This window comes from Eulemur rufifrons, chromosome 29, assembly GCF_041146395.1.
Source record: "Eulemur rufifrons isolate Redbay chromosome 29, OSU_ERuf_1, whole genome shotgun sequence".
Taxonomy (NCBI): domain Eukaryota; kingdom Metazoa; phylum Chordata; class Mammalia; order Primates; family Lemuridae; genus Eulemur; species Eulemur rufifrons.
Window position 1 is genome coordinate 11235992 of NC_091011.1, and position 25547 is coordinate 11261538.

Here is a 25547-nt window from a genome sequence, read left to right on the forward strand (position 1 = left end):
ATCCCCTAGTCATAATTCGGTAATGCCTGTAAAGACATTTGGGCACTGCAGAGCCTTAGTCTGTTTTTCTGTACCATTCCTGCAAAGTGCCTGCAAAGAGGCTAACTTCATTCCCTCCCAAAGAGCAGTATTAGACAGGTAGGTGATCAATTTCATCAGCATGCACAGTGCCTGTTGTGAACACCCTGGCCATTTCAAAATTAGTCACATCATCATTTCTTTAGTACAGGTTAGCAGCACAGTGACATAAAGCAGATTAACTCTGCAAAGCAACTGCGAGTGAGAGCCCAGCCACAACACCCACCTCACCTCGTAACAAGGAGGGGGTGCAGGTGGGAATATCTTCTGGCAACTGTGACAAAACCCAAATTATAATCCACACATGCACCTCCCAAAGGCCCTGGCCTCCTGACGCTGTGGGAATGCCTTCCAAAGTTTCCTTGGTGTGATCACCAGCAATTACAAATCAGGAGACCCAAACGACACAACTTGCTCTGGAATTTGCCCCCTAAGGGACACAAATGGCCTCCAGTCAAAGGCAGGCCACATGGGGCTTCGGAACATGGTGGCTGTGACAGCAGTTCCTGAGCAAGGCCTCGTTGATGTGCCTCATTGAAGGCGGTGCTACGCTGAGATCTGGAAAGCTGAAGCCAAAAGAACTATTCTCTGAGGTGCCTGTGATCCACCTGCCCCAGGTGGACAAGCTTTGTCCCTGTGCCACAAACCTTTCTGTCCAAAATTTCATTTTCCAATTTTGAGACTTAAGACAATCTGGCTGAAAAAGTGGGATAAAAATAACTTGCCCAAAATGCACAAAGGCTGCAATTCCAATTAATTTCAAGTGATCAGAACAAAAGGAAACTTAAGAGCCTTTCCCTCCTGCCTGGACATCCTGGCTACTACAGGCTGTGGCACAGCGAGAGGAGCTCAAGCAACGCAGCTGACTGCTCTCAGACCCTCACCAAGTTTGTCTGTGGATGAGATAATGTCAGCGGGCACGGAGGAGTCCAGATCAGCATCCAAAATCCCCAGGGGGTCCAGCTGTGCTACATGGTGCCCTCGTATCTATGAGTGGGCCAACGATGAGAGGGAAGGACACACACAAAAGGACAGGAGAAAAAAAATAGGGAAGGGGTAAAAAAAAAAAAAAAGTAAAATTACATTAAAATTAGCATTTACAGATTAATTCTCACCCACGTTTGAAGAAACAGTTACTGGAGCATCATCAAAATTTACACAACTAATTCCGAGAGGATCAAGTTTTGCAATGTGGTGACCCCTGACCTGGAAGCAATAACACAAGTTATTAAGCAGATCCAGCAAGCTGTGGGGAGCGGTAAAGAGTTATACTTCATGCAAACCTTTCCCAAAGAGGAACATAGCACCAATGAACCTATACAACAAAATTAGTTTTAAAAAGTCTTAGAAGAGTTTATTTCAAAAGCACTATTATACACAAATGCACTTTTATAAAAAAGGGATAAACTTTTCAGGTTATGATAAACTGGGGCAGTCTGAAAGGATCCCTTTCTTGGGATCCTTACAGGGTTTCCATAGATAAACACAAATGAGATACGCTGGGGAATTCTTACTCCAACGTGAAGCCTACATCGGTTTAAAACATAAAAATTTCCCTGTGGAGGAAAATGAAGGCTTCGGTGTTGGCCTTGATGGAGGAGGGGTGCAGAGAAGGAGTCATCTTACAGATGAATGTGTGCCTTTATTATATACTGAGAGAACTTATCATATACTAAGAGAACGTGTGCCTGAGGAGTGAGGGTTCTGGTCCTGGTGCTGCTGAGGCCAGGACACAGTAGTTAGAACAAAAAAACCCTGCTGCACCACAGACTTAACGCACCTAATTTAAACTGTTTAAAAAACATAAGGAGAAAGAAAATCCTTTCCAATTTTAAGTTTCTTTCAGTTCTGGGTATTTTATTCACAATTTCTTGCTAGCAATTTGAGAAAGGGAGCAGCTGCTAAGTCACTGAAAAATCAGTTTAAATTTATTACTGGGGCCAACTGCATGCAGGCAATGGTTAGGAAGCACCAACTGTGCCTCTTACCTAGAGAAATGTCTACTGTGCATAGCACTTTAAAGTAGAGGGCTGCTGCATTTACAAAACTGTGCACCTCCTTTCTAAGGCAGCATACACTTGCCCTGGGGAGAGAGCCTTACCTGCCAGACCATGGCCCGAGGGACCAGAGAGCCGGGGCCTTCTCTATCCTGCCCTGTTACGACACCTGCACCACTGGCCCTGCTGGCAGAGGAAATGGCCTACGCCATCAGAAACCAAAGTGTGAGAGAGGAAGGTGAATCCAGGGGCATGAGTCCCCTTGTTGTCACCTATGCGAGAGAGGTAGCAGGGGCCTGGCTGAGCTTCCAGAAGGGATGCATGGGCTCGCTTGTCTCTACCTGTACTCCTCAGAACTATCACGGATCAGGCCTTAAGGTCTGAACTCTGGGCTCCCCGCAACCCCGTATCAGGCAGACATCCTAGAAAAGACTGGGTTATTGTGCTGAGAAAGGATAGGGAGGAAAAGCCTCGTTCTGCTCAATGCTCACACAGTGAGGCAGGCCACTGACTAGAATGCTTTTGGCAAGAATTCCCCTGCCCCTCACCCACTGTCTGCAGGCTCAGCTGCCCCCCTCACCTGCCTCTCCCTGACTCCATTCCCCAAACTCTACAGGTTTACTTCTCAGTTGTTAGCGACCGAGAAGGGAGCATCAACTCACTCAGCAGCACCACCGGTCCCTGCCTCTGCTCACTGCTGTGTGGGCAGCACTTCTCTTTGATGCCCAGGGACTGACTTGGTTTCCCTGCCCACAGATCTTTCTTGCCAACTTAGGAAAAGAAATAAGGACCTATGTATAGGGCACACATTAACACTGCCAGAGAATTTTCTCAAAAAGAGTTAGCCTGGTTCCTTTTCTCTTGTATATTTGTTTTTTGCCTCCCTAAGACCCCAAAGCAGGGGAAAAGCATCTAGTATCTGAGGAGGTAAAAGTTAAATGACAATATACACTTAGAAAGGCTGATGGTGCCACGAGGCTCGGCCCAAGGAACACTGCATCCTTTCCTGTGTGGACAGTCAGCACCCAGCTTACCTGATATGCCCTGATGAGAGACTGCACTGCCAGGTGGTCCTCCACGAGCTTGTCCACGTTGGGCTGTGCCTCCACCAGGGACTGTGCGTGGGCCACGGTAGCCAAGGAGCCTCGGCTCAGGGGAAGGGGGCTCTGGTAGGCAGTGCCCGGAGGGGCTCCAGCATTGGTGTTGCGAAAAAAAATGTCCCATGACTAAAGACAAAGAAGGTACAGGGTTACCTCACTGCTCCTGTAAGTCCAAGACACATGTGTGGCAACAGAGAGCTGCTCTCTGCAGGCAAGTCAAGTCTATCACGGGCTGGCTGAGCCCACTTCCTCCTGCGCTGGACAGCTGTGTCCCTGTCTGCCCCAAAGCAGTGGGTTTCTCTCAGAGTTAGGGCCCCCTGCTTTCTGCCGCTTTCATTTTGCCCTCAGAATGCGCCTTCTGACCTCCACTCTTATAACACACATGCCCTGTGGCCTTCTTCCCATCAACATACACATCCCAAGGGACCAAAGCCAAACAGCTCTCCTCTACTCCCACCCACTGACTGCCCCTGTAGGCCAGGTGCTGGGACCTGGGGACAGACAAGAGTTGAGGTCAACAGAGATGTTTCCTGCCCCACCTCTCTCTCCAGGCCCCAGCATCTGGGAGGTGAAGCTCTCGGGCCTATGTAGATTTCAAACCTGCCAGTTCTTAGGTGGGACGCCAGATGGTCACACCCTGACCTGAGTGCCCAGGGGGCACTGAGGGGGTTTAGAACCTCCCTCAGCACAGCCTCTGGAGGGTCTAGGGCCAACTCACAGTTTCTTACTCCCCTGGACACAAAATGGAATCAGATCCTTTTTGTGAGGCAGCACTAACCCTACAGAGAAATAATTTCATCCTTATTTCAGGAGGGACACTCAGGAGCTAAGAACTTAGGGTGTGGGGTCAGAGATTGCAATTCAAATTTGAGCCCTGGGATCTTGGCAAGTTACCTGACCTTCTGTACTCAGTTTCCTCATCTAAGAGAACAAAAACATATATATTCTTCAGAGGTATGCTGTAGTAAAGACTAAATATTATACTTAAAGAAAGTCATTAGTGTATGGTCTAGCAGCTAACAAGTACTTCATAAAAGCCAGGTGTCATTATCAGTTTGAATTTCCTTAGTGCTACTATGAATTAACTCATTTACCTATATTCCTACTATTTTTGTTTATTTCATATTTGAATGATTTATAATTTGCATAGATATTGTGAACTTTAATAGTTTATTCATCTCATACAAAGATGTGAGTTTTTAAAATATTTTAGAGATCAGAGATACTAAAAGTTTACAAAATTCTATTTACCCCACCCAAAAAAACCCAGTTTAGAAAGATAAAAACATTATCTTTCTTCTCTGTAATACATTTTCCAGTTTCTAAGATTCTTCCATCAATAAACCCTGATTAGACACTCTTGAAAAATTCAGAAAGGAGAATTTTACTTAATTTTTGTGTTCACCTTCTACCAAGATGCTACCCAGATGTGCTCCCTGTCTGGGATTTGGGGGATATCAGATGGGTCTGTCCATGTCTGGAAATGAGAGGGGTAGAGATGGCTACAGAAACCACAAGATTAGTCCTTAAGGTCTTCTGGTTTCTTTAGGAAGTCTCCTCTATAATGCTGTGCAGGGCTTAGATGTACCTGATTCAGATGGTCTGACAGCATTGCCGTATACTGCAGCCAGCCACAGGCTAGAAAACACGCTACGATGATGTGCAGGCTTGGACTATCTGCCTCGCCTAGGGCAGTCTGGCCTCTCATTGAAAACTTTCTTTGAGGGGAGTTTTGTGGATTGTTTAAAACATTCTACAGTAAGAACATATTCCTCTGGTATTCAGAAAAAAATAATTTTTAAAAATAAAACCATTGAGGATAAGATTACAGAATATTACGGGCTGGGCACGGTGGCTCATGCCTGTAATCCTAGCACTCTGGGAGGCCGAGGCGGGAGGATGGTTTGAGCTCAGAAGTTCGAGACCAGCCTGAGCCAGAACGAGACCCCATCTCTACTAAAAATAGAAAGAAATGATCTGGACAGCTAAAAATATATATAGAAAAAAATTAGCCAGGCATGGTGGCGCATGCCTGTAGTCCCAGCTACTCGAGACCAGCTTGGGCAAAACAGCAAGACCTCATCCATTTCTTTTTTGTCTTTTTTGTTTGTTTGTTTTGAGACAGGGTCTTGCTCTGTTGCCCGGGCTAGAGTGCAGTGGCATCATCACGGCTCACAGCAACCTCAAACTCCTGGGCTCAGGCGATCCTCCTGCCTCAGCTACCCAAGTAGCTGGGACTACAGGCAAGCACCATGACACCTGACTAATTTTTCTATTTTTAATAGAGATGGGGTCTTGCTCTTGCTTAGGCTGGTCTCGAACTCATGGCTTCAAGTGATCCTCCCATCTTGGCCTCCCAAAGTGCTAGGATTACAGGTATGTGCCACCATGCCCAACCAAGACCTCATTTCTTAAAACCAAAAATCCCAAAACCCACCAAACTGCGCATTTTAAAATGGTGACATTTATGTTATATGAATTATATCTCAATGACAATTTTTAAATATTTTAACAACTCAAACTATTTGAGGTTTTACTGTTTTTACCTTACTGGTTAAATTTCAGTGTTTATACTGATAGGAGAAGAGAGATTTGGGATTTTCTTCTGGCACCTCCCATAAAACCTACTGTCGAAGAAGTATCTTATACAAACATAACCCGACAATCAGGAACATGAAGAAAAAAAGTCTGCAAACTTTCCTTTTCAACAAGTGCTATCAAAATGTTTGTTACAGAAATCTAGGATTTGGAATCCCCCAAATCATTCTCTGAATCTTCCTCTATTAAACTGGTTCTCACCAAAACTCAGTCTGAATCCTTCTCTAATATGGGAAAAGGCAGTATTTCCACCAGAGGGAAAAAAATGGACTTATTCTTATGAGAAAAAATAGAGGACACTGCAGCATTGACTCCATAAGGTAAAGCAAAGCTGCCAAGTCCCTGACTGGTTCTGTACAAGGACACAGGATCTAGAAGGTAGCTGTGTACAAACATGCTGGACACCACCAAGTGTTTCTGATGTTCTGGAGCTTTCCCAGCAGGCGCAAGTGCTCTCTATATTCTGGAAGTAGAGATGACCGAGGACCACATGCCTTGGACACCACTCTGGTTCTGGATGAAGAAATGACCAGGGACTGTACACCTTGGCTGCTCATCTTAGTTCTGGAAGCAGAGACGACCGAGAACCACATGCCTTGGCCACCATACTTGTTCTGGAAACAGAGATGATCGGGGACCACACACCTTGGCCATCCATCCTGGCTGGAAGCAGAGATGACCAGGGATTGCACACCTTGGCTGTCCATCCTGGTTTTGGAAGTAGAGATGGCCAAGGACCACATGGCTGAGCCAACATTCTGGTTCTGGATGCAGAGATGACCAGGGACTGCATGCCTTGGCTGTCCATCCTGGTTCTGGAAGCAGAGATGACTGGGGACTGCACGCCTTGGCCACTGTCCTTGTTCTAGAAGCAGAGATAACCAAGGACCACATGCCTTGGCTTCTGCCCAGGTTTTCAATAACTCATGGCCTGGCCTGAAAGGAGAAGCCCCTCCACTAAGCAGTGAAGTGGGAGGAGAGAGCCCAGTTATATCCCACCCCTACCCAGCAAGAACCAACAGCAAGCTACTTCCACCACATAAAACCTAATCAAGGCTCTTTACTCCAGACTTGTTCCTGTGCTAGCATCTCTACCCTCACGATGTGACCCTACCCAGTCCAGCCCTGGACACTCAGGTCTGTGGGGCCGCAACAAGGCTCATGGGTAGGGCACAACTTTCAAACCAAGTAGGCACTGGAGAGCAGCACAACCCAAACTTTCTTAAACCCTTAAAATGTACTGTCTTCCTTCCACCTCACAGAACTCGTTAGGAAGTATCCAGAAATACAGGGCAAAGTCATCCAAGGGCAAGATCTTGGATCAAGGGTCCTCCCCAGCTGACAGACTCCTTTATTCTGGGGCGCAATATCCGCTTATGGATCCAGAGCCAAAAGTCATAGCAAAATCACAACTTTGCCTCTCTTTAGTAAAATCAGCTATTGAAGAACAATAAAAATGGTAAAAAAAAAAAAAAAAAAAGAAAAAAAGAAAAGCAATAGCAGCAGCAGCAGTGATAGGAACGGCTAAATTTTACTGATGCTCTCTGTAGGCTTTTCTCACTAAGAGCACTTGGAATGTTGACCATACCCTCTGCTGGGAGAGGTTTAGGCTCAGGCAGAAATTACACACAGCAGTCCCCAGGCACGGTGGTGGTAAGGTTAATTGAGTAATAGCAGAGCAACCCTTACATAAAGAACTGTAGTCACTCCAGCAAAAGTGCCTCTTACTCTGGCTCATCAAAGCCGCCAGGAAAACAATTTGTAAGCTTCTGGGCTCAACAATAAAATGAAAAGAATTTCCACCCGATAAGCCCAGGGACCTAAGGTCAAGGTAAGGTCAAAGTCGGCTCTCTGTCCCTGAGAGCACAAAGGCTTCAGGATTCCTTCCAGCCCAGGCCCTAGAGAGAGGGCGATCATGATCATCGGGCCTCCTCTCTCTGACCTTCTTTTGTGCTTGGAATAAAACTCCAGGTGATTTTCAATTGGCTGAGGACAACTGCACAGATGGAAATTCAGCAATTCAGCTCATGCTGGAGGCAGTCAGAAAAAACTGGTTCATACCGGTATTGATGAGCTACTGGGAATCCTGAGGAAGGAATATGTCGAGAATGCAGCTTCCATGGTCTTTCCCTTATTCACCTCACCCCTCTTCACTCCCCAGTCCGCTCAGCTCCAGCACCACTGGGGGAATACCCAGCCCCACACCCTCAGAGCCTGCCCTGTCTCTGGGACTGGGCCAGCTACACATCCAACAACAGCAAGCCCCTCTGCACCATGACCTGGAGTCATACTAAAAGGTTTTTCAGATTTGGGTGAGGGAATGTTCTAGATATTGAGTGTAGTGACAACATACATTTAGCAAAACCCACTGAACCACACACTTAAAATGGGTGAATTTTAATGTAAGCTATACCTCAAAAGTTGAATTTTTTTAAAAGGCTTTGAAAATGAAGGTCATTTTTGGATTGCCATGGCAGCAGGACACACCAGAAGCCAGAAAATACCTGCCCAAGCCTCAGAGCTCCCACCTACCCACTGATCCCACCCATCCCTGCATGAACCTCTGATGGGGCCACTTCTTTCCTGGGCCCAGACACCACAGCCAGCCCCATCTCTCCCTCCACTTCCCTGTCGTCCTGCAACCCAGCATCTCTCCAATGTCTTCCACTCCTCAAGGAGATATCTCTTCTCCCAGCTCTTCAAACCACCCACCCTTGCCTCCCTGCCTCTCCCTTTCAACACCTGCATCAGAATGGGACCTGCCTTCTATGACTCCCTGGATTTAGGTTCTGTGCAGCCTACAGAGCCCTCCCTGCCTGCCTGCCTCTATGGCCCCCCTGCTCCTTCCTTCCCCCAGGCCCTAGCAGCTGCCTGCCTTTCTCCTGGGATGCTGTCCTCTCCCTTGACATGGCTGCTCAGCTTTGGCACCCTCCTGGAGAGGCTTTCCCCTTGTGATAATCCCAGCCCTTGTTTGTTTCCTCCCACACTCATCTCAACCTGAGATCTCTCCTCTGCTGTCAGAATTAAGTGTCTGCCCCACATCAGGGGATAAATCACAGAGACTAGTGAATAACCAGCCAGCCCAAGGGGAAGCCCCTCCCAAATGAAAGCTTCAGAAAGAGCCTGGATTGTGACAAGACACCTGGAAGGGACAGAAGCCTACTCACTTGGAAGGTGGCACCTGGGTTGCTGGGGACAGCACTGAAAACCTAAGCTGAGGCAAGCAACCTCAGGTTTCTTGCTAAGTGAGAAAAATAAGTCTGTTGGTTTAAGCAGCCTGAACTGAGTACTGAGTTTTCTGTTTCTCCGGGCCAAATTTATTCCTAAGTGTCCCTTGTTCTTCTTTGGACGCTCCCAGAACCTAAGGTCTGACATGGGCAGGGGCAGCAACTTCTGCTTCCAGAAATGTTCCGAGTGACAAAGCAGAAGTGAAAAGGAGAAAGTATAGTAACTGGCTAATGGGGGAAATGGGATTTAACAGCACCACAATCTAATAGCACATCACCATCAAAAACACTAAAGAGAAAAGTTTGCTGAAATAGAAATGGTTTTTCACTCATGAAAAATGAAGGCAAAGTCAGACTTTGGCTTCTTTATGGGGAGAAATGTGGAACTTGGGCCTCAGTAGTTGGCTCAGGGTGGTGGCATGGACTTCTGAGTCACACTGACCTACAAGGGCGTTCCCAGCCCACTGTTAGAGTCATCCGCCTTTTCAACCTCTTAATTGGCATCTGTTGCACAACTGATGATGTAAGGAGAACACCTGTTCCCTTGCCTTGCCTTGAATGAAGTCAATTCTTTGACCACCAGAGATGATGTCAGTGGTAAAAGGAAAAAGCTTAAATTGTTAAAGTCGGTGGGCATGGCTGCAAATGACGTTCAAGGGGCAGGAGGCTGGCAGAAAAGGTGAGCCTCTGGGCGTGATGGCTCACACCTGTAATGCTAGCACTCTGGGAGGCCGAGGCAGGAGGATTGCTTGAGGTCAGGAGTTCAAGACCAGCCTAAGCAAGAGTGAGACACCCCCCCCCATCTCTACAAAAACTAGAAAAAATTAGCTGGGCATGGTGGCTCACACCTGTAGTCCCAGCTACTCGGGAGGCTGAGGCAGGAGGATGGCTGGGGCCCAGGAGTTAGAGGTTGCAGTGAGCTATGATGACACCACTGCACTCTAGCCCAGGTGACAGAGCAAGACCATGTCTCAAAAACAAAAAAGGTGAACCTCAAGGAGTGAGGGGTCCTAGGCCAGACCAGAGGAGGGATGTGGGAAGGTCCCTACTCCCAGAAAGCCAAGTTCTGCGCCCAGCAAGGGGCCATGGGATTCCAGGAAAGTTCTTACCACACATAACCATTTTTACTAAAAGAGACTCAGATATGTGCAGGATATATTATATCATGTGAAAAAATGAATATGATTTTTAAAAAAATGCAATTCTGGGTCAATTCAACAAATACCTATTAAAATACACAGTGTGCTATAAGGTCTGTGAATAGGAAAATGACTAAAATGAGCTTTTCACTCTCCAAGAAGGATAAGACAAATAAACATATAAATTCACAGAGTGGATACAAGTGCTGAGAAATGAAAAAATAAGACATGTGGGGTGGAATACGGAGTGAGGATGCTTCAAGGAAGGGACCTGTGGTCTGAGCCATGAAGGGCGGGTGGGACCTGAGGAAGAGAAGGCATTTTGGCAGAAGGGAACAGACAGTGGGAGCACCAAGCCGCAACCCACCTACCATGCACTGGGACCCATGACATGGCCACATGCAGAATGTGCAGAAGGTAAGAAGCCAGATGGGACAGGTGGGCTGGGACCAGGCTGAGGGCAGATGGAAGGAACACAAGAGATTAGGGAGGAGAGAAAGGACCTGACCAGTATAGTGGCCACTGTTTGCCACCAAATGGCAAGAGAAGGAGGGTCGCTCGAAATCAGGGAGCTTGTGTGTGTTTAGGTAACTTATTACTGAGATGACTTAAACCAAAATATGCCAGATTTCAGGTGTAAACAATTTTTACATTCTGGTTGAAATGAAATTAGAACTCCTACTTTAATTTCAGATAATTGAAAGCACTTAGCTGTAATAAATGAAGTTCCGTTTTCCAAGTCACAGTTCCCCACAAACTCAAACTTCTTTTTTTTTTTTTTTGTCTTTGGAGACAGAGTCTCGCTCTGTCACCCAGGCTAGAGTGCAGTGGCGTCACTATAGCTCACAGCAACCTCAAACTCCCAGGCTCCAGTGATCCTCCTGCCTCAGCCTCCTGAGCAGCTGGGACTACAGGTGTTCACCACGATACCTGGCTAATTTTTCTATTTTTTGTAGAGACAAGGTTTCAGTCTTGCTCAGGATGGTCCCAAACTCCTGGGCTCAAGAGATCCTCCTGCCTCGGCGTCCCAGAGTGATGGGATCACAGGCGTGAGCCACCGCGCCCAGCCAAACTCTCAAACTTCCATGTGACCACAACACACGTCCCTCACAGTGGCCAGTGCTCTTTCTTCCCAATGAGAGGAAGTGCTTGAAAGGCTGGAAACACCTGAGTGCTCTGCATGTGGCAGGTGCTCAACTAACCTTTGCCAAATTAAATCCAGACGGTATTCAGCCTCCTTCCTGGGGGGAACAGCCTGACAAGTGCAGGGTCCCACCCCTGAAAGCCTGAGTCCAGGGCTGCCCCGCACTGCAACAGAGGCACTGCCCTCAACAGATGTCGGACTCCTAACCAAGGAGCCTTTGTCTGTTCCCACATGCTTGGTGGCTCAATGTGGCAGATTCTGCTGAGTCAGCAGAGATGAGGAAGCATCCCGAGGGCCAAGCTCCTCCAAAGTCCCTGGCTGTGAAGTCTCCAAAAGAAAACCTTCAAGGAGGGCTTCCTATTTCTGAGGGCAGCAAACATGCCATCCAATACCCCTTCTCCCAACTGTCATTGACACAAACTGTCATGCAGGATAGCTCTCTACAGCCCCCGAGTGCCACTCTCACAGGCAATAGCAGGCCTGCCTGCTGTCACCTCCTGGGTCCCCAAGTCCCCGGTCTGCCTCCCATGGGCTACATCAGGATCAGGGAAGTCACTTCAGCTCTCTGGCCTGTTTTCTCATCTATAAAAGTCTCAAGCACAGACTATTTAATAAGACTCTGTACAGCTTCTTACAATTTAAAAAGCACGTGCACATATACTTGTATTTGTTCAAGAAGGCGAGGAACATGAAGAGGACATCAGAACTTAGCCACTGGGCCTGTAATCCCAGCACTTTGGTAGGCTGAGGCGGGAGGACTGCTTGAAGCCAAAAGTTTGACACCATCCTGGGCAACACAGCAAGACTGTCTCCACAAAAAATTTAAACATTAGCCAGGTGTGGTGGCGCATGCCTGTAATCCCAGCTACTCAGGAGGCTGAGGTGGGAGGATCTCTTGAGCCCAGGAGTTCCAGGTTGCAGTGACCTATGATGACGCCACTGCACTCTAGCCAGGGTGACAGAGTGAGACCCCATCTCCAAAACAAAAACAAAAAGATCCTTAGCCATCGGGTTACCAGAGCTTACTCTAGCTCCCAAACTCTGTGACTGCAGGTGGTTCTGAACTGACTGGACCAGTTCCCCTAATCCACAGCCCCTTGCAGATGCCATTTCTACAGCTGTCCCCGGCCTTCCACCTCAGCCAGGCAACAAGCCCAGCCCAGCCCATAAACATGGCCACTCTTGGTCACCTCATTAGCCCCACCTTGTCTCTGTTGAGTGCGGGCCAAGGACTTGTAGAGCAGACACTAATCCAGGGAGTGGGCGGGACCAGCTCTGGTCTCCTCACAGCACGGAGCTGCACCCAGGCTCCAAGGCCACACAGCTGATAAGTTAATGACCATGCACAGCATTATCTATGCAACCGTGATTATTCAGTTCTGACACTAAAAATACTTTTTAATTGCTATAAATGTGAACCACAGGGCTATGAGTGACCCAGGAACACCAATGCATGGCTCTTCTTTCGGCTCACATTCTAACACAGCCAAACGGAGGACAAGGCAGCCACTCCCTGAGCATCTCAGGCACCCTGTGACCACCCTGCCCTGAGGGTGCCTGGCGCTACTTTGAGGGGCAGATCTCCCCTTCCCAGCCCCAGTATGCAGCTGAATGACTGCGCACAAGGCAGGGCCAGCCTGCACAGCCTCTACCACCCCTTCCAATGCTGCCCATGAAACTGTCCTAACTTGTGGGTCTGATCCTTTCCTGAAAATCCCAAGAACGAGATTTCAAACCCAAATGTATGATTGCCCTGAACGTCCAAACAGGACATCTCATGTGGGGGAAACCTGTGAATGGACTGCCCACCTCCAGAGCCTTCAGCAAACAATTCTTGCTGTTGGGCTAAGAAAAGTCTCCAAAGAGAGAGCGCACAGGATGGTAGAGCTGGATTCTGGACCCTCCATCCACACTGGCCTCACGCCAACCACGCCCAGGCCAGAGCACGGCCCACCACCATTCTGCCCTTAAGGCAAAATCACAATGGTGCACTGAGATCCAGACCTGCTGACTTGTACCACAAACTGTTTATACTGAAGCCAGTTAAGAATGGGCTTCTGTCTACGGCCATACCACCCTGAACACACCTGATCTTGTCTGATCTGAGAAGCTAAGCAGGGTCGGGCCTAGTTAGTACGTGGATGGGAGAATGGAGTTCTATTTAGATATTCCTCAGTTAAACCATATGAATACATGCTCCATTACAGCAATGCTTTAGTCACCACAGGAGAGAGAATCTTTCTAAAAAGTCTAACTATCTTGGTTGGGTGCAGTGGCTCATGCCTATAAACCTAGCACTTTGGGAGACTGAGGTAAGAGGATCGCTTGAGGAGTCTGAGACCAGCCTGAGCAAGAGTGAGACCCATCTCTACAAAAAAAAAGAAAGAAACAAAGAAACAAAGAATAATTAGCTGGGCATGGTGGTGCATGCCTATACTCTCAGCTCAGCTACTTGGGAGGCTGAGGCAGGAGGACTGCTTGAGCCCAGGAGTTTGAGGTTGTAGTGAGCTGTGGTGATGCCACTATACTCTAGCCTGGGTAACAGAATGAGACCCTGTTTCAAAAAAAAAATAAACCACCACCAACAAAACCAATCTCTACTATCTTCTCTTTGTATGGGTGTGTAAATAAAACATCAAAAACACACCCAAGATTAGCAAAGAAAAGTTGCCTCAGCTCTGCCCTATGGAACCTGCTGATACTAGAATGATATGTGCTGGGACTGTGCACTAGACCAAAGGTGGCCGCTCTATCAGATCATTATGGAAAGGACTATGGTGGATCATCCAGTGGCCACATGATCTCCCCTTCCCATATGGCTGTCTGTGTCCCCCACACCCAGTACCTTGCTCTGACTAACATAATGGGTAGGGGTGGCAGCTTGTGGACTGGCCTTAGACCTCCAAGGCCCCACAGCCTCTCTTTTCCCTGTCTGGAGATAACCTGAGGTCTTGTGCAGGAATCACTGGCCTACGGGAGGATGGCAGGGCCCAGCAAACAGCCAGCACCAACTGCCAGATATGTCAGAAGACTCCATGGCCTTCAGCCTGGTCCAAGCCTCGGTTGCATGGGAGCCCACTGCAAGAGCCAGTAGGGGAGCCCCAGCCAACGCCCAGAATCATGAGAAATGCTACACTGGTACTGTTTTAAGTTGCCAAGTTTTGGGGTGGTTTGTTACACAAATGCTCAGAGAAACCTGACTTTTACTGCATGAAAAGATTATATCCAAGATGCCTGAGACTATTCCCTTACACAGTCTTTTTGACATTCTTCAGAAAATGAGAGCACTTGGCTGGTTACAGTGGTTCATGCCTGTAATCCCAACACTTTGGAAGGCCGAGGCAGGAGGATAACTTGAGAGCCTTGGAATTCTGAGACCAGCCGGGGCCATATAGTGAGACTCATCTCTACCTCACCCCCTCCAAAAAAGGGGGAGAGACAGAGAATGAGAGCACTTAGCACTGTGCCCAGATCCGCACCTGATGGCACACCTCATCGGCTCTCAGAATCACAACTAGCCAGGGGGGCTGGGAAGAACCAGGGTGGTCATCTGTGGTTACCTGTGCTCATCTGGTTGGGGCCTCACCTGCGGCCAAGTATCAATACCCTCTGTCCTCCAAGGCAGTAACTGTGCAGCCCTACTTAGGGGAACGTCAGCCCAGCTATGCAAAGCAGCTGCTACACGGTTTTTGCAACATGATGTTCATTTAAAAAACTGGCACTAACCCTTTAGTAACCTCCTCCCTGCCACCCAGCTTCAGATCTTGTGGAAGCTAAGCCACCCCTTTGACTTGCAAGGTGTGGCTCTTTCATTTCCTCAAAGGAAAAAGAGGCAGCCCTGGGGCAAGTGTTCCTGGCTATTTGTGCTCCAGGATGGAACTGGCTAAAACAATTCTCTCCTTTTTCACTCTTGGTGTCTACTTTCCTGTGAAGGTTTTTTTGATCTCTCTCTCCCTTCGTTTAATGGCTGACATTGAAGAAAGAAATTACTTTTGTTTAAAATACAATACAAAAGGATAATCGTTGAAAATACCTTGCTCCAAAAGAGGCTGAGATCCTCATTTAGAGTAGGCCTCTGTCCTTCCACCAGCTTCAGTTAGTGCGTGTGCCTGCCACACTATCCTTAGCCTCTCCTGCTCTTGGGACCCTGACTCCTCCACCCCGTTCCCAAACTCCCCCAAACTCGTTCTCCTCCTACCTGCTGAGGGGGGGTCCACACTCCCACAGCAGATAACAAAACAAATGAATGCCCCTTGGCTTGATCTTGGAGCCTCTCCATTTACTTCACAACATAAACTTTTGGTCTTTTCTTGCTGCCTTTGGCTTCTGGCCCAGAGTTCCTCCCCCATCACCCTGCTGTCACCCTACTGAGCACCATGAGCCCCCAAGGGGCCCCTCGTTGTCTGCTCTTGCCTAAGACCAGACACCTTCCCTGGCCAGGCCCCTTCCTACTCTTCACAGCTCAGCATAATGTACTGCTCATCAGAAGCTCAATGGGTTCTTTCCATAGTCTGACACTCAGCTTATCTAGTCATCCTAAGGATGACAGGGCAGGACTGTTTTTCCTCTTGCACAAAGCTGTCGAGAACTGCAAAATGCCATACTAGTGAAGGCACTGCTTCGTGTTTCCTGTTGTTTTCAAAGGAGTTAATTTTATTTCCCTAACTAAACCATAAACACAAAACCCTTAAGAGTAAAACACTGCTAAAGTTGGGAAAGGTACGCTCAGCTGGTTTAGCTGATTCAACACAAAAAGCCACAATACTGAGATTTGCTCCTGACATAGGAAGCTGATGGTCATCGAGGGATAACTTCAAAGCCCTGATCCCTGATCCCTGTTAAGTAGACCATGCACTTTAGGTATACAGTCAGCTGTCCTTATCCATGGGTTCTGTATCCGTGGATTCAACCATGCATTAAAAATACATGAAAAAAAATTTTTTATCCGTACTGAAACATACAACCTTTTTTTCTGTCATTAAACAACACAGTATAACAACTATTTACATAGCATTTACATTGTATTAGGTATAATTAACCTAGGGTTGATTTAAAGACAGTATGTACATGGGTTATATGCAAAATACTACTCCATTTTATATAAGGGACTTGAGCATCCGAGGACTTCAGCATCCAAGAGGTGTCCTGGAACCAATCTCCCAGGGATAACAAGGGATAACTGAATGTATTTTTTGATAAGTCACTCATAAATCAACTACATAAAATAAAATATTCAAAATGTATTCCAAACACCAAACTGTCATTACCTAAAATTTTGCCTTTTGAATTCCTCCAGGAAATAAATCACTTGAGCAACACTGAAGAGTTCTGCAGATTTTTTAATACAGCTGTTCCTTGTCACGTGAGCACATCAGACCTCCACGTACTCCCTATGAGAAGCCCCTGCACTGCAGCCGGCACTCAATGGCCGGGAGGGTAACTTGGAGCAGGGCTCCTGCCCCAAGAGGAGCCCCAGGCCAGGACAGAACTGGCATATCATGATTTTTGAAGGTGCAACCAAGGCAGTTTCAATACTGCAGAGTGAAAAGGACCAGGTTGCCCCATAATGGGACAGTATGTGTGTCTGTGCTTTTCCTCCACTTGGCTGGTTCACTCACGGAAAATATCAGCACATTTCCTGAGCACGGAAGGAAGAAGCAGAATGATCTGGGCCGAAGAGAAGTGAGGCCAGACTCAGTGGTGAGGCTGATAGCCTGCACCTGTACCCTGAATCCGCCGCAGAGGCCCTCCCTCCTACAGCGACTGTGTGCACACTTTAGGAGCTGACATGTGAAAGTCACAAGAAAAGACCAACAAGAAATGGACATCAGTTAACAAGAACAGGAAGGCAGGCTTTAGGAAGTGAGCAGAGGTCAAACAAGAAGGCACAGAGGAAGGCACAGGGCAGAGGAAGAGCCCTGAGGTACAGGGCAAGCTCTGGGAAAGCTGAGCAGCCAGGCAGGCCCAGAAGGAAAGCAGAGCCAGCAACAGCCACCCCATGGCAGGTGCTAGAGGCACTGAGTGGAGGAGGAGAATATGCCCCAGCTCCATGCGCCCCCTCAGGACCAAACCCTGCATCCTTCGCAGCACGGACAGAACCTGGTGGATGCTTCAGAGGAACTAGATACCATGCTACAGTTGTGGGTGGGCACCTGTCCCTACAAAACAAAATGAGACCAACATCCAGATTGACAGGGGCTTAGCAGGTCTCAATTACCTGTTTGTCTTAAATATTAACAAGGATAATTTAGTTTTGATTGTGTTTTTAAAACATAAATTAAAATGTTACCATTCGACATGACCCCAAAGTGCTGAGCTGCTAATGAGGAGGGCTTCACATGCTGACAGTACAGGCCACTGCCAAAGGCTCCTAAGACAGATCAGTGAGGAGCACACATGACAGACCAGAACCAAGACAAAAGTCTAGAAGACCAAATTCAGGGACAAAATGGACAAGAGGGATGGATGGGCCCAGTGTAGAGGCAGACCCCAAGCCGGCCTGTTAACTGGATACTGCTCTGGGGAATGCGCTTGGGGTAAAAAAGGGACTTGCAGCTCTGATTTGCTCAAATACTTTACCACAAATATAATTCTCACAATTAAACATTTTAAAAATAAAAGTTTCCTTTTAAAATATAGATATAACAAGTAACTATAAAGTATAAACCAGCCGGGCATAGTGGCTCACGCCTGTAATCACAGCACTTTGGGAGACCAAGGAGGATCACTTGAGGCCAGGAGTTCAAGACCAGCCTGAGCAAGAGTGAGACTCCGTCTCTAGTAAAAATAGAAAAATTAGCTGGGCATCGTGGTGTGCACATGTAGTCCCAGCTACTTGGGACACTGAGGCAAGAGGATCACTTATGCTCAGGAGTTTGAGGCTGCAGTAAGCTATCATGACACTACTATACTCTAGAGCCCAGGTGACAGAGCAAGACTCTGTCTCAAAAAAAAAAAAGAAAAGAAAAGAAAAGAAAAGAAAATTAAATGAAGAAATTTGAAGACCATAATGTATTTTTCAAGGTAGAGAGGGAAGCATCACTATCTGAAACAATGAACACTACAGGGTAAAATATAATACCAGGCATGTCACTCTAGCCAGGGAACTACTACATCAGTTTCTAGAACGCCTATAATTTAAGACATCCCAAACTACAACCCAGAATCCTTTTAAAGAAAAAGATTGACAATACTGACTACACAAAAATGTAAAACAGTATAGTAAAAACTATAAAACAAAGATAACTAAATAAACTGAAAATATCTGCTACATATCTAAGACAATGGCTCAATATCCCTACAAAAATAACTCCTACAAATAAGGAAAAGAGAAAACTTAATAGGGAATGGACAAATTAGAGTTCTCTCCTCTGGCTTTATTTTTCAAGTCTTAAAATGCTCCTTACAGGTTCTTCACAGCATTTTTTCTTGGGCTTGGCCTTCTACATAGAAATTGTTGGGCAACAGATCACTCTCTGAACTACCCCACATACCTACAAGGAGGTCTCCAAGGAGAATAAAAATTTACCTCGTAAGTCTCATTTAAAAGAATTATAGTATAATCTAAAAGACTATCAGATATCTGATAAGTGACTTCTATTTAGAATATATAATGGGGCCAGGTGCGGTGGCTCGTGCCCATAATCCTAACACTATGGGAGGCCTAGGCGGGAGGACTGCTTGAGCCCAGGAGTTTGGGACCAGCCTGGGCAACAAAGCAGGATCCCAACTCTACAAAAAATAGAAAAATTAGCACAGCGTGGTAGTGCATGCCTATAGTCCCAGCTACTCAGGAGGCTGAGGCAGGAAGATCACTTGAGTCCAGGGGTTTGAGGTTGCAGTGAGCTATGATCAAGCCACCGCACTCTAGCCTGGGTGACAGAGAGAGACCCTGCCTCAAATTAAAAAAACAAAAACATACATATGTATATTATATATATATATATATATATATATATATAAACCAAATGTAAAAAGGCAGCTTTAAAACAATTGCAAATATTTGAATATAGACTGAGAATTACATTGTATTACAGAATTAGCCTGTTAATTTTGTTAAGTGTGATTATGAAAACATTTCCTCATCAGTCACACCAATGCATTAATGCCAGAATTAACACAGGTCTATAATATGCCTTAAAATATTCCAGTGGCCCACCCCAACCCAAAACAAACCAACAAACCAACCAACAAACAAAAAAACAAGTGGGGCAGGGAATAGATTTTTTTCAGAAATTGGTAAAATGTGGACAGCTATTGAAATTGGTGATGGGTCTCCTCGTGAGGTTCATTTTCTACTCTTCTCTCTACTGTTATGCATGCTTGAAATAATAATAATACAGTAATATTAATAAAAAGTATTTATAATAAAAAGTTTAAAAATTATCATAGGAAAGCAGTGTAGAAGGGCATGAGGGAGAGAGGCTGAGTTTGTTCCATTTCTTCTGGATATGAAAAGTTTGGTTCTTGCAGCCCCTGTAAGCTCTTTGAAAACGACTACAGAATCTGACCTCAGGACATTTCTGATGTTTAAATTAGAGATAAGAGAGATTATCTATCTAAATCTTACAGCACTTCTAATTTTATTACCTCTACCTAAATTATGTGTTCTAAAACAAGAGCACAAATAAAGTGAACTATCTCCAAGACTGTGGATGCTAAGCTTTTGTGAGTCACAGATGCCTTTGAAAATCTGACACAAGTTATAGATCATCTCCCTTGAAAAATATGCACACACCATGTATTGGGCTTAATCCAACTTGAAGAAGACCCACCTCACCATCTGGGATGGCAGAGGAGGGGTGACAACCAGGATTGCTGGAAGGGACATCCATTGATTTAGCCATCCTGCCCCCTCCCCTCTACCAGCCGGGAGGGCAGAGCATGTGTGTGATTCCCATGCCGTGCTCCCTGAAGATTACTGGCAACAGAAACAGGGATAAAAACACAAAGCCACCATGCCTCCACAAAAATGCTCTTCAAAAGCTTCCAGCAGGAGCAGCTATGATGGTGTCAGATCAGTGGCCACAGCACTGTGGCCACACAGCTCATGGTGTGCACCTCTTACCTACAAACCATTCATAGGACCAAACCTTCACAAGCAGCCCTGAGTCCAGGTCTTCACTGTTCATACACAAGGCATTTTCATTCAGAAGCTATTGTCTCCTAATGCAAACATAACTTAAAATAACTTGGTTGGTTCCACAAAAAGGTTATGTTAGAGAAAAGGCACGCAAAGGAACAGGCCTGGGCACAGATGACAGCTCTTGATTCTGAAACGCTGCGCTAAGTTTTATTACAGAAATAATCTGCAGCCACAGTCTTCAGAAACATGCAACACAACAAAAGCAGGGGCCATTTTCACATAGCACTTCTTTCTGGGCAATCTGTTTACAGACTAGAAAAATAAACCACAAGATCTCTTACAGGAAACCAGGTCTCAGCTGGCTCAAGAGGCAAAGCAGCTCCGAGACTGTCATGGAAATGGAAGGGCTGGGCTAGATACCCTTCCACTGCTGAGCAAGGAGGCTGAGACCGAAAGGTGGCATTCCTGATAAAATGGGACCTGGAGGCCCAGCAGTCACAGGTATGTATCCATTCTTAAATGTCACTAACACTTGAAGGGAAAGCTTATTCACAGAAGCCTAAGGGAAGCAAACTGCCTTTTGGTGATAAGACCCCAAGATTCAAGAGTAGGAAAAAGGCCAAACTGACAAGGAGGATAAGCAATGTTGGCTGAGCACCCTACCCATATCATCTCATTTAATTCTCCCAACAATCCTACAGATAAGGCACAGGAAGTTAGGGATCTACCCTCTTTTTACTGTCCTATACTGCCTTCCCAACTCCTGCATTAGGTTGGTTGCCTGCCCTGAAAATTAAGAAATAGTTATCAAAACCTATACATATTCATTGGCCAAAAACAGAATAAAGAAATTCCATCAATAGGCATGGCTTATATCATCAAACATATGGAGAAAAGGTTAGAAAGAACCCTTAGAGGTAGCACAGAGAAATTCAAAAGAAACAGGAGAAAAACAAGAACATAATGATCTAGACAGCCATTTATACAGAAGTTACATGAGGTGACTTCAAAGCATGTCAAATATAAAAAGTGTCTGCTTGGGACAGTTGGGATGCAGGAGCTTCCTGAGCTCTTCTCTTTTCCATGCATGTTTGTTCTTTCTTTCTTCAGAGGCTTCATCCTGAAGCAGCCCTTGGGTAGATCCTGGAGGGTCATGCATGTGCTTCTTCACGTCCTTGCGGGGTTAAGCACTGTGAATGTTGCTGGACACCAAGCAAGATGACTGTGGTTTCTGCTGGGGCCACCCTGGGTCTGATGCAGGTGACTTGGTGTTTGGTGCAGGACTCCAGCTGCCTGCCTGCTTGCCGACTCCTCAGGTTGCACGCACTTACCTGGCAGCCAGTCAGCATAGACCAACACACCAACATGAGGTGGACCCACGGCCCTGCGAGCCTTACCTTATGTACACTTTTGGGGTTTTCCAGCCAAGCACAGTACATCTCCTCCACATAGTTCGAACTAGTCCCACTCAGAAAGGGTTCGGCAGCAACTGGTGCAGAATAGCACCGAATCTGTTGAAATGTCCTAGCTGCTGCCGGTCTGTTTTGTGAAAATGTCTTAACAGTCTGGGAAGCCGTCAACGGCCTCAATTTAGCAGCGCAAGTCCTTAAATGAAACATTTTTGTCCTTAAGTCTTTCACGACTGCCTGTACAAAAAAACAAGAAAGAAAAGTCTTTTAAAAAGAGCATTTTAGGAGATAAGGCTATTAGAAAAAAAAAAAAAAAAAAACTTGCCCAACTCCTATGGTTGAAGAGAAAGATTCTAGTCTGTAAATGCATCTGCAACACTGTGCTACCTGCTAGGTGCCACTAGTTCATGTGCCTGAGAGCCTGACAGAGCCATGACTATGTCAAACTGACAGGATGCCTGCGCTAGCCCAGGGAAGGCTGGTGCACAGTGGCAGATGTTACCATCTTCACTTAAATGTTCAAATCAAGGCTGGAAGTGGGGGCTCACCCCTTTAATCCTAGCACTTTGGGAGGCCGAGGTGGAAAGATCGCTTAAGGCCAGAAGCTTGAAACCAGCCTGAGTCTCTACCCCATCTCTACAAAGAAATTTTTAAAAAAATCTAGTTTAAGGGGTAAGACAATTATAGACATCTGATGTTGTATTTGTATACATCATATAAAGCAATTACAAAAAGCAAAAAGGATTAATTTAGGAATAAGATTAACTACAGAATGAGAAAATCATTGTCTAATCAATCCAGAAATTACTGAGCATTTGCTGTACTCACGGTATTCTAGAAAATACAGAGAATTAGAAAAATATCTTGTTTACCCTAAAATAATTTACCCTTGAGCAGAGGAGAAACAAATATAAAAAAATATTACAGAGAAAGCACTGAGTGCTTGAGAGGCACAGAACATGCCAACAAACCCCCTGGGAGGACGGGCTCCTTCTGGGTGGGGGCATTTCCGTGGATGTGAAGGAAGGAAGAGGAGGTACTGCATGTGGAAGGACCCACAGGAGAAACAGAGAGATGGGAAGAGCCAGAACCTTCTGGTGCGAGGAAGGAAGAGTGAGGAAAAGCTAGGGAGGGGCCTCGTCCAGGGTCCTGCCCACCACCTCTGGCACTCATCCCCCTTTTATGAGCCACGGGGAGCCAAGTCAGAACAAGAGAGTACATGGGTTCCACAGAGATTGAAAAGAAGAGCACCTGGAGCAGTTGTTCAGTAACACCTGCCTGTGTTAGTGAACCAAGTGCCCTGGACGGTGAGCTACTCCACACATGACTCGTGCCTAACCCACGCAATCCCTGTAAGGTAGATCTTTTCTGCTTTATGGCCTTGGTTTCTGTTCTGTTTCACCCAAGGTCACAGGGCTGCTAGTAGCAGAGATCCCAAGCCGATCTCCCTGATGGCACAAGGAGTAAAGTTTCACAAGGACACTGCCTGTGAAAAAAAGCTGCTTGCTGGCCTGATGCTTACTTGATAATGAATGTGCCTCAAAGCAAGTGTCGTGGTTGTAAAGCTGGAATTATGCCCCACGTCCACAACTACCTGAAGAAAGTCCAAGCTCTGAAACATGCAGTGAATTACCCAGAAATAAATGTAACATAAAAGTATCTTCTATATTGTGCATTAGAACCTTCCTCTTGGTCCAAATATGTACAGAATATGCCTAAGAAAGAGTGACAGAGAGGGAGGGGTCAGAGTGTCCTGCATTCCTTTCTGTCCTGCTCCACCAAGAAAAGATAGGTCAGAAAAAGGGGAAAAAAAGCAGAACAGATTCTTTAAAAACAAACTAAACAACTAACAAAAACTTGCAAATTAAGGGGAACAAGCAATAAGTTCTAGATGTAACTACGGAATGCAATCTTAACCCCTGGGTTTTATTTTAGAAATCAAGTTTTAAGTTAATTTAGTAGTTCTTCTCACTTTCATCTATACTCCAAATTTTTCTACTAATAAATTTAAGGCAAAGAGCTCTAACACTGATGGCAAAAATAACACCACTGCTGCATTTGATGTTAATTTTTTATTACACAGGTCCAAAGGAAAACACTCACTTTTTCCCTCTGATGGCATTATCTAGGCAGCATGAAACACCCAACTGAATCTGAGTTGGATTTTTCTCCTAGAATACAACAGCAGCACGTTCATTAACTATTATTGTTCAGTTGCTGCAATAGCCCGATTAATAGGCACTGCACTAACAACCATAAAATGCCCATTTCATCTGTTCTTCCCAAAGTGGTCCTTTTAATATGATACTATTTAGTAAATCACGATGCTGAGTTATCTGCAGCCACTGAATCTAACAAATAGTTTAGTGCTGCCCAACACAGTTACCAGCAAAGCTAGAGATTTCTAAACTTCCCTTAAGATGACTCATCAGAAAAGCTGCCCTTCAGCAGATGGCTCCACATCCCCCTGCGCCCAGGAATGGCCAGGACAGCTGTCTGCTGTTCACACTCTGACGGACCCACAGAGCTGACACTAACTTACATTTGCACTTCGGTAAAAAGCCCATCCTTAACCTTTCTCTCCTGAAAGAAGGTTGTTGGCCAGTCAACATTAGGTCTTGAAATTCAATTCTAGAGTTCTTTAACTGATATTAAGTGAACTTTAAGAATAACACATCATTTGGTAGAGACATTCAATTGTTCAAATACTTTTCATGAAAGCTTTGGGCTGTTCAAAAACTCCAAGTGTTTTGATTTTTGGCTTAAAAGAATATTTCTATTTGACAAAGGTGCCAAGTTCATTCAGTGGGGAAAGAATAATCTCTTCAATTGATGGTGCTAGGACACCAGAGTTCTATGTGCAAAAGAATGAAGTCAGACTCCTACTGTACAATCATATACAAAAATTAACTCAAAATGGATTAAAGACCTAAATGTAAGAACTCACAGGGCACAGTGGCTCACACTTGTAATCCCAGCAACTTTGGGAGACTGAAGTGGGAGGATCGCTTGAGCCCAGGAGTTCAAGACCAGCCTGGGCAACAGAGCAAGACCCTGTCTCTTAAAAAAAAAAAAAAAAAAAAAAAAATTAGCCAGGCATGATAACATGCACCTGTAATCCTAGCTACTCGAGAAGCTTAGGCAGGGGGATCGCCTGAGTCTAGGAGCTCAAAGCTGCAGTGAGCTATGATGGTGCCACTGCACTCCAGCCCTAGCAACAGAGAATCTATCTCAAAAATCAAAAAGTTCAAGCTATAAGACACACTTAGAGGTTTTATAACTTCCAAGTTATAATAAAGTAAATCTTTGTGACCATGGTTCAAACAATGGTGGATTCTTTGTTATGATATCAAAAGTACAAGCCACAAAAGAAAAAAACATACATAAGATCTCATCAAAATAAAAACTTTTATGCCTCTAAGGACTCATTAAGAGAAGATACAGAATGGGAGAAAATATCCACAAGTCATTTATCTGATAAAGAACTTGTATACAGTATAAAGAACTCATAACTCAATAATAAAAACACAACCCAATCAAAAAATAGGCAAAGGATATGAACAGACATTTCTCCAAAGAAGATATACAAACAGCCAATAAACACATAAAAAGATGCTCAACATCTTTAGTCATTAGGGAAACACAAATCAAAAGCAAAAGGAGATACCTCTTCATATTCACTACATGCAATCAAAAAGAAAATAACAAGTGTTCAGCCTGAGCAAGAGCGAGACCCCATCTCTACTAAAAATAGAAAGAAATTATATAGA

The 25547-nt window shown here is 45.6% G+C and overlaps 1 protein-coding gene across 4 annotated transcripts in view; it reads right to left on the reverse strand.

Annotated features, from left to right (window-relative positions):
- Window positions 1–25547, reverse strand: part of OGDH (oxoglutarate dehydrogenase) — a 92341-nt gene that overhangs the window by 50587 nt on the left and 16207 nt on the right. For 2 of the 4 annotated variants that reach the window (XM_069462380.1, XM_069462379.1), the window contains exons 2-4: window positions 21766–22014; window positions 3110–3301; window positions 963–1065 (exon numbers count right to left, since the gene is read on the reverse strand). In XM_069462380.1, coding sequence (XP_069318481.1) covers window positions 963–1065; window positions 3110–3301; window positions 21766–21987 — 517 coding nt within the window. In that variant the 5' untranslated portion in view covers window positions 21988–22014. Of the gene's footprint in view, window positions 1–962; window positions 1066–1193; window positions 1285–3109; window positions 3302–21765; window positions 22015–25547 lie in introns of all 4 variants that reach the window. The other 2 variants (XM_069462381.1, XM_069462377.1) reach the window with 1 other exon arrangement.